Source organism: Aotus nancymaae, unplaced genomic scaffold (genome assembly GCF_030222135.1).
Source record: "Aotus nancymaae isolate 86718 unplaced genomic scaffold, 86718_ANA_hifiasm-v0.15.2.pri h1tg000007l, whole genome shotgun sequence".
Lineage (NCBI taxonomy): Eukaryota > Metazoa > Chordata > Mammalia > Primates > Aotidae > Aotus > Aotus nancymaae.
Window position 1 is genome coordinate 66076836 of NW_026988418.1, and position 9151 is coordinate 66085986.

General features: G+C 42.6%; 1 protein-coding gene across 2 annotated transcripts; it reads right to left on the reverse strand.

Annotated features, from left to right (window-relative positions):
- Positions 1 to 1512: 1512 nt before the first annotated feature.
- TMEM167B (transmembrane protein 167B) lies at positions 1513 to 8268 on the reverse strand. 2 transcript variants are annotated; one of them, XM_012468039.3, is made up of 3 exons: positions 8151 to 8268; positions 5693 to 5824; positions 1513 to 4008 (listed from the first exon to the last, which is right to left on the reverse strand). In XM_012468039.3, exons 1-3 carry the CDS (start codon positions 8158 to 8160, stop codon positions 3926 to 3928), a joined length of 225 nt encoding a protein of 74 aa, XP_012323462.1. In that variant the 5' UTR covers positions 8161 to 8268; the 3' UTR covers positions 1513 to 3925. The 2 variants fall into 2 exon arrangements, with proteins under 2 accessions (XP_012323462.1, XP_021527618.1); XM_021671943.2 differs by having other exon boundaries at positions 5632 to 5824.
- Between the last annotated feature and the right edge of the window lie 883 nt (positions 8269 to 9151).

Consider the following 9151-nt stretch of genomic DNA (forward strand, 5'->3'; position numbering starts at 1 on the left):
TAATGGCTTAATTCCTTTTCCTTTTTCAATAAAATGGGTGTTGGGGGTAGAAATCCCAAGAATTTTGGAGAATAGTAGAAAATTATTTAAGTTATAATTTGTAGTTGTGCCAGTCTCACCAGGCACTTGGAATAAACAAATAAGGGGAAAGCACCCATGGTATGTGCCAGAATCCCACTGGCTCAAGGATTTTTTTTTTTTTTTTTTCTGAGAGATGAAGTCTCACTCTGTCACCCAGGCTTCAGTACAATGATGTGGTCTCAGCTCACTGCAACCTCCGCTTCCCAGGTTCAAGCCATTCTCCTGCCTCATCCTCCCGAGTAGCTGGAATTACAGGCATGTGCCACTATACCTGGCTAATTTTTGTATTTTTAGTAGAGACGGGGTTTCACTATGTTGGCCAGGCTGGTCTCAAACTCCTGACCTCATGATCTGCCTGCTTCAGCCTCCCAAAGTGCTGGAATTACAGGCGTGAGCCACCACATCCGGCCTTTTTTTTTTTTTTTTTTTTTTTTTTTGAGACGGAGTCTCACTCTGTTGCCTAGGCTGGGGTGCAGTTGCGCAATCTTGCCAGGTTAATTTTTGTACTTTTAGTAGATACGGAATTTCACCATGTTGGCCAGGCTGGTCTCAAACTCCTAACTTCAAGTGGTCCACCCACTTCGGCTACCACAGTGCTGGGATTAAAGACCTGAACCACTGCGCTCAGCCTGGCTCAAGGATTTTCTAGGTGCTCAACTGGTTAACTTGTAAAACTTCATTCGAATGAAGATGTTTATGACTGTTTAGAGCAGATGATAATTGTATTTTAATAGCAGTAGTAGCTGAAATGTATTGGGGGTGCTCGCTACCTTATTCAATATACCTCAAATCTTATTCATTCACATATATATTTTGTTCATATAGATATGAAAACTTACTAATACATATATATTTAGTTATATATATCAGCATATTATATATATATAAAACTATATATAAATATAGTTATAGATATCTCTAGGTATATATCTCAGTTGCCCTAAGGGAGAAAGCTAGGCCGTCATAGATTCTTTTTTCTTTTTTGAGACAGAGTTTCGCTCTTGTTACCCAGGCTGGAATGCAATGGCGCCATCTCGGCTCACCGCAACCTCCGCCTCCTGGGTTCAGGCAATTCTCCCACCTCAGCCTCCTGAGTAGCTGGGATTACAGGCACGCGCCACCATGCCCAGCTAATTTTTTGTATTTTTAGTAGAGACGGGGTTTCACCATGTTGACCAGGATGGTCTCGATCTCTTGACCTCGTGATCCACCCGCCTCGGCCTCCCAAAGTGCTGGATTACAAGCGTGAGCCACTGCGCCCAGCGATTCTTAACTATATAATACATTCAATGCCTCTCACAATGGGGTAACGGGAATGATGGTATTTACTAATGTGAACTAAAAAAGTAGGCTATGAACTGAACTTGGGGGAGTACTGAACAAACTTCAATAAATTCGACATGTGACAAATAAAATGGACAAGGATTGTAGGGGGAAAAAAAGTTTATTTTCAAGGATTTGTGCAGACAATGGTGAATACAAAATTGTATTTCAACTATAAAAAGGAGTTGACTTCATTCCACCCTGGCATACAGGGTTTATAGTGATGACAGTTTGAATCTGAGGCAATACTGCTATCCCCATTTTTCCACCTGTAAAAGACTCCCCCAGAGGAATAACTTCCTATAACTTTTAGTCAAAAATATATAAGACACATCAACCAAAGTAATGAGCTAAACAAGTTTCTGCTTATCTGCTCAGGGAAAGTCAAGAAATGAAACAAGCTGTGTATTTGTTTTTTGCTGTAAATTACCTTCACCTTGTGCACTTTTTGGTACATTCTGGTAATGAAAACATCTCAAAATGTAACAACACAAGAGTTTAGGGCAAGATGACCACCCAGGAGGCTATAAAAACTGGTTTGAACTAGAACTGTGGAATGGAACTAGTTTAAAATATGAAGCAGCTCTAAACACCAAGCTTAGAGACATTAGCCCTATTAGAAAACAAAATCATTAAAGCTACAAAATAACAAGTGCAAAACATGCTGAACCTGTTTCCAGGGAGTGACTTTCCCTTTGTCCAACAGGTCCCAAACTCACACCCACAAGGTGTAACTCTCTTTCCTGTTCCACTAGATTTCCTTTCTCTCATGCCAAAGATCCTCAGAAATGACAATGGAAACATATGAGTTGTTGAAATTTACCCTGTGGACCAATTCTTGAAGAGATAACAGCCACAACTCTGAGATGATTAGACATGTAGTGTTTACTTGGTATTTCTAGAAACCCTCAAAGCATTAAACTGCATATTTCAAAATCTAAACTTCCTAGCAGCTTTTATTCTTTTGGAGTAAGCAGACAGAAGACAATTTGCTGCCACACCGGAATCAACCACAGCTAACTTGTCCACCATAAAATTTTATAGTAATAGACAATGCAGCTAGAAGACCCATGTCTATGCTTATAATAATTTAACCTTAGACCTATTCTTTTTTAAATAGAGAAGTTCTAGACATCCAACAGCTGATCCTTCTGCAGATATAAGGAGGGAATGGAGCAGTCTTCCAGTCAAATGCTGAGCCATCTAAAATGGTCTGCTCAGGAGTTACTAACTCCAGGGCAAAGTCCTTTGATATCAATTGCAAAGCTCTGTTTTCTTTTATTTGAGGAAACACCCTCACTTTATTTGTGGATCCTATGAACTGTCCAAATACACTAATGAATATCAGCAACTTCTCTTTTTTGAATTTCTCATTTCCTCAAAGTAAATAGAATTTCCAGAGACAACTAAAGAGCAATGCAATATGAAGAAAATTAAGTTAGGTAAGAAAAATAAGTAATCAACAAAAAATTGCCATAACAACTCAGACTTAAACACAAAATAAGTCTGTTGCCTTTTGTAAGATGACAAAACTACAATCTAACATCACAAGTTCTCATACTAGATAAATTTACTAGTATATGAATCAATATACTAGATTTCTTTCTTCTACCCCAACTGCAAATATATTAAACAATTATTTCTTCAATAGTTTCTTTTTCCTCAGTCATGGCATTTAAAACTGAATAACAGTATTTAGCACTAAGTAATTTAGAAAATATAAAAAGGCTTTATGAAATAGCAACAGTTGATTCATTTTTCATATACCATTTGATCAACTGAAGTCTCCATTTGAGGATACTGGTGAACAGAAAAAGTTTTTCTTCTCTAAGCCACTGCTTTCTGGTCTCATCATACAGATAATACCCACATTTTATGTAGGCCCAGATTCTCTTGGCAAAACTCTCAAGCTACGAGCACGTAACACAGCTACTTCATCTGTTCCGTTTTTGCAATGAGCACCATGCCTCTTTTATGTTCCCAGATGGGTACATGAAAGACAAATCTCTAAAGCCAAAGAATTTCTTGGCATTACATAACTGTTTCCCACCCAGCATCCCCTCCCCAGTTTGCCAGATCCAAATCAAACAGTGAAAAGAAGTCTTGAAAATTCTCTCACTTCAAAAAAGATCTGAACACAGCCTAGTTCCTTCCCTAATGAGCCTTGGTTTGAAAAGATCCTGATGAGGAGCTGAAGAACAAAACAGGGTGACAGGTTTTTACGAAGGAGGTATGTAATCTTATCACTGAGGGGTGTAATTTTTCTGAACATTATATGCACTCTGCCAAGGACTGATTTACACACAGATCAAAAGAAGTTGACTTTCTGCAGTCCCCTGAAGCATAAATAACGTTCGTGACCATGAGGAGTTTTCCCCACATGTAGCAGGGGCAGACGATGTGGTGTCATCCTGGGGACTGATGACTTCAGCTGAACGCTCCTATACTGGGTCCAGGCCTCCAACAGGTTCTTCATCCCCATCCCCTTGGTTGGCAGTTGATGACTTGGATACTTTGGAATTCATTTTATAAACAGGACGTAAAAGGCCATTACAACACAAGCAATTGCCACAGCAGCATGCAGCCTGGTTCCAATCACAGCAGCTAGCAGGCAAAAGTAAAGAGAGATGAAATCACACCTGCCCTTCACTGAAGTCCTTACTTTCAAGGTGATATTTTGAAGTCTCTAGTCACAGACATCAAGGCTCTCAAGGACCTGGGATGTTTTTATTTTTTGACAGTCTTGCTCTGTCACCCTGGTTGGAATACAATGGTGCAATCTAGGCTCACTGCAACCTCCACCTCCTGGGTTTAAGCAATTTTGTGTTACTCCCGAGTAGCTGGGATTACAGGCACCCAACACAACACCGGGCTAATTTTTTTTTTTTTTTTTTTTTTTGAGACAGAGTCTCACTCTGTTGCCCAGGCTGGAGTGCAGTGGCATGATCTCAGCTCACTGCAACCTCTGCTGCCTGGGTTCAAGCAATTCTCCTCCCTCAGCCTCCCAAGTAGCTGGGATTGTAGATGCCCACCATCACACCTGGCTAATTCTCTTTTTCTTTTTTTTTTTTTTTTGAGACAGAGTCTCACTCTGTTGTCCAGGCTGGAATGCAGTGATGTGATCTCAGCTCACTGCAACCTCTGCCACCTGGGTTCAAGTGATTCTCCTGGCCTCAGCTTCCCAAGTAGCTGGGATTACAGGCACGTGCGACCACACCCAGCTAATTTTTGTATTTTTGGTACAGATGTGGTTTCACCATCTTGGCCAGGCTGGTCTTGAATTCCTGACCTCGTGATGTACCCGCCTCAGCCTCCCAAAGTGCTGGGATTACAGGCATGACCCAACGTGCCTGGCCTCTGGGATGTTTTTAAATGCTACCCTTATGCTTTAGGGTCTAGATGAATACACTGTTTGTTTATATTTTGTACTTTTCCAAAAAAAAATATTTAGGTAGGTAGGATTCCGAATGAATGTGCCTAAGATAAAAAGTAAAAAAGGCATCTGAGTTAACTGAATCAAGCCTTAAAAGAAACTCCAATGTACCCTTTACAGAAAATCAAAAAAATTTTCAATAGGAAAATCTTTTTCCCACTGAAGGGAGGAATTCCACCCCAGCCTAAAATGGTTTGATGTGTATACTTTTACTCTATGGAGAATACAAAAATCATCTGGATAGACAATTATGTTTTTAAATAACAATTTTTTTTTTTTGAGACAGGGTCTCACCCTGTCTCCCAGGCTGGAGCACAGTGGCTCCACCATGGCTCATTGCAGCCTCAACCTTCTAGGCTCAAACAATCCTCCCACCTCAGCCTCCTGAGTAGCTGGGACTACAGGCACGTGCCACCATACCTGGCTAATTTTTGTATATTTTGTAGAAATGGGGTCTCACTATGTTGCCCAGACTGATGTACAACTCCTGGATTCAAGCAATCCTCCTGCCTTGGCCCCCCAAAGTGCTGGGATTATAGGCATGAGCCACCACACCTGGCAAATTTTAACATTTACCTCTTCCCTCAACTTTGGAGAAAGATTAATTTTACAGACTCTCAGACCCAATCTGAGGGATTTTTTTTTTCTAAAAATGAAACCAAATACAATCCCAGCTCACTGTACCCGCTACTTTTTTTTTTTTTTGAGACGGAGTTTCACTCTTGTTACCCAGGCTGGAATGCAATGGCGCGATCTTGGCTCACTGCAACCTCCGCCTCCTGTGTACCCCCTACTTTGTAGCTCCACAATGTCCAGAGATGGCAGTCTCCTTTCCCTGTCCAGACATGGCCTCACCTTTGTAAAACACACCCCAAACACCCTTCTTCTCTGATAGCAGCCAGGTTTTGAGACGAGGTACTTTCTTGAAGTAGGCACAGGTGCAAACAAAGAGCAAACCAAACACCAGAATCCCATCCAAGGAGTACACTGTTAAATAAAGAAGAAAAGAAAACCTTAGGTACTGATCTAGCTTGGGACCTGTGATCCTGCCTGAGAACTCTAAGGAAGATAGTGTGTGACATAATAAGAAAATAATAACCTCAACAGGCAGTAACCAACACTTGACAAGAGGGAGCCAAGATCCTGGGACTAACAAGATTATTTTACTGTCCCCAAAAATTGCTCTAAGAGGAAGGAGGATCGACTGACCCCAGGAGTTCGAGGCTGCAGTGAACTATGATCATGCCACTGCACTTTAGCCTAGGCAACAGAGTGAGACCCTAACTCAAAAAAAAAAAAATTTTTTTTACATCCCCTTTACTAAAATGTCACTGCTCCCTCCTCCCCTCACCTTTTTTTTTTTTAAAAAAAAGATGGGGTTTCACCATGATGGCCAGGCTGGTCTTGAACTCCTGACCTCAGGTGATCCACCCACCTCAGCCTCCCAAAGTGCTAGGATTACAGGCGTGAGCCACAGCACCCGGCCATTTTGCTGACGTTTTCTTTATTTTTTTATTTTTTTTATTTTTTTTAAAGACGAGGTTTCACCATGTTGGTCAGGCTGGTCTTGAACTCCCGACCTCAGGTGATCCACCCGCCCTGGCCTCCAAAGTGCTTGGATTACAGGCGTGAGCCACCGCGCCCGGCCCCTCACCTTTCAAGAAGTAGAAATCCTGGGGAGAAATTAGCATCCCAGGAATGACTAGTGTTGGCAATAGATTGAGACATATGAATCCTTAGAGACTCAGCACAGAGAACTTAACATGTTCTTGTTATAAACCACTCATATGATAAAGGAGAGCTAGATATGTAGCCAAATCTGTCAGATCTACATCTGTTAGTGAAGAATATGTTAAGGCAAAAAGTAAAGCTTAGTGGAAATTGCAAGAATAAGAATCCACATGACTACAATTTTCCTATACTTATCTTACACTTTATGCATGATACTCTCCAAATTCCTGCCAGAATAATAACAGATTTTTCTAAAATAAAGAAAAAGTATCTAAGGCTTCAACATAGTAGAAAGCTTTAAATTCTTGGCTGTTTCTTAAATATGTAAACTAAGCTTATTTCGTGTACAGGTAAGCACAATGAATCACCTAATTGCAAAAAACGAGAACATATTGGACCACAAAAGGGGGGGAAAATGACTAAAATTTATTCAGTAATTACTGTGTCAAACTGCAGTCTTACTTCCTGGTTCAGATTCTGTCTTCCTCTGGGTAATGTCCCTTTTCTTACTGTGCCTAGTATCCTGAGACCTCTGACTTCTCAGGACGCTCCAAATGAATATTATACATAACCAGTGTCTGCCAGTTCTAGACCACACTATCTACCTCTCTTCCTCCAGTAAAACTGTCTCAAAGCTAGATGTCACTAAGAAAGGGTCCAGTAAATTAATACATACACTAAGGTATTCTGAGGAACTATACCTTTACATTCTACTCTTTTTCTCTTATACGTTTTTGCAGACAATGCCAAAATTCACAAGGAGGTGAAATTCGAGTATTCAGTGCCAGGTCTATGGACAAAGTACTTTTGAGAAATGCTTTCCGGAGCCCCTCCAATCATCCTAATGCCGACAAGGCCTTCTCTTCTCCTTTCCTATGAGGTTGACTCTAAAGATCCAGAAGGCCCTCCTTCCTGTCCTCCTCTGGAATTCAAAATTCATAGCTATAAAGTGTTTGAAGAGGCCTGGAAAAGTAGGTCAGATAAACAGGGTGGCAACTGCCTCATCATTTAGAAGAAGCAGTGTCTAAATCCACTCCTTGAAACACTAGTCAGGGTTTCCATGAGGAATCACCCTGCCAGGACTTTAAAATCAAAAATCTTTCCGGCATTTTTCCATAACAAGAACTTTTTGGGCAGTCTACATTCACCAGCACCCCCAAAAGTATGGGACTTGATATTTATGTGATTTCTTGGCCCTCTCAACAAAACTACGGTCCGAAAGTATAAGAACGTAGGGAGCTGGGAGGAGGAGCCTCTCTCTTTCCTGGGTCTAAATAGCAATGGTTCCGCTGGGGCTGACCTCTCCAAGGGCTAGAAAGAACTAAGAAAAACAAAAAAGGGAAAGCAAAGGATAGGGATAGATAATTTGAGGTGTGTGAATGAGCGGCACTGAAGTTTCTAGATGAATATGGGAAGGGGGAACCCGTGGAGTATAGGGGTACAGCAGTTAGGGGCGTCGAGGGGCCAAGGTGGGCCGGGCTGGGAGGGGGCGGGGAGAACAGCCACGTCAGTCCCGGCCCCGCCCGCCACGTTTTCTCTTCGTCCTTCACTCCCACCCTCCGCTCAGAGCATCGGTTCTCACCGTTCGTCATGGCGGCTGGCCCTGGACCTGGGTACGGGGTCCGGGTTCAGCGGTGATAGCGGCGAAGGCGGGGGAACCCGGAGCCCGCTTGACACTTCCCAATCCGGGCCGAGGCGACACGACGGAGTCGTAGTACGCAGGCGCAAGGTCCGACAGGCGAACGCCGAACGCTATCGGGAATGGCTAGCCGATTACCGAGCTAGGGAACCTGCGTGCTTACGTTGGGTAAGAAGAACGCTATCTCGGAGGCTTCTTGCGTGGCCATAGTAACTAAATCTTTCCTGCGTGCCCCTGCGGTGTTAGTGCTGGGGCGTAACCTGACTGGTCCATGTCAGTGTGTTTGAAAAGGTAAAGGGTTGTAGTTTTGTAGTTTATTTTGCGCCGTGGCGGCTGTTGTGTGTAAGCAGCAGCCCACTTTAATCGTCCCAGGCTTACACTTGAGAGAACTCCAGCACTCCCTGCGCTGCTCTTCCTTGCTCCGAAGGGACATCTATGTAGTTAGACAGCGTCTGAACGTTCCAAATGAGATGAGGAACTTTAAAACATAAACAAGTCGCATTTTTCAGATCCTAAAGCACCACGTCGTCAGAAAACATTCAAATGGTTGCCCGCTTGCCTGTGTGAATTTTTCTTTTCCTTAAACTATCAGGAGAATCTCGATTCTCCTGCATTTAATTCATGCTGGGGTCACCTCAGCCACTTTAACCGGAAATCGGCGAAATCTAGACAGCGCTTCTCTGAGGACACTTTGACAACGTGACAAAAGACACTGTAAGTCTAATGATGGAGGTGTGATGGAGGAGACAAAACTACAGATGCAGATTTGCATACGGAAATCCTTAATTGCACACAACTCAGCCCGCTTTATTAGAGTCCAGGCAAAAGTGCGACACTGAGTTCTCCAAGGCTAACTGTAGGGTTAAATTATAAGGTTACTAGTCCGCCGTGCTTGTCAAGGTCCTTAAGGGACTCTGCCCCTCTCTGCTGCAGTGCCATCTGCT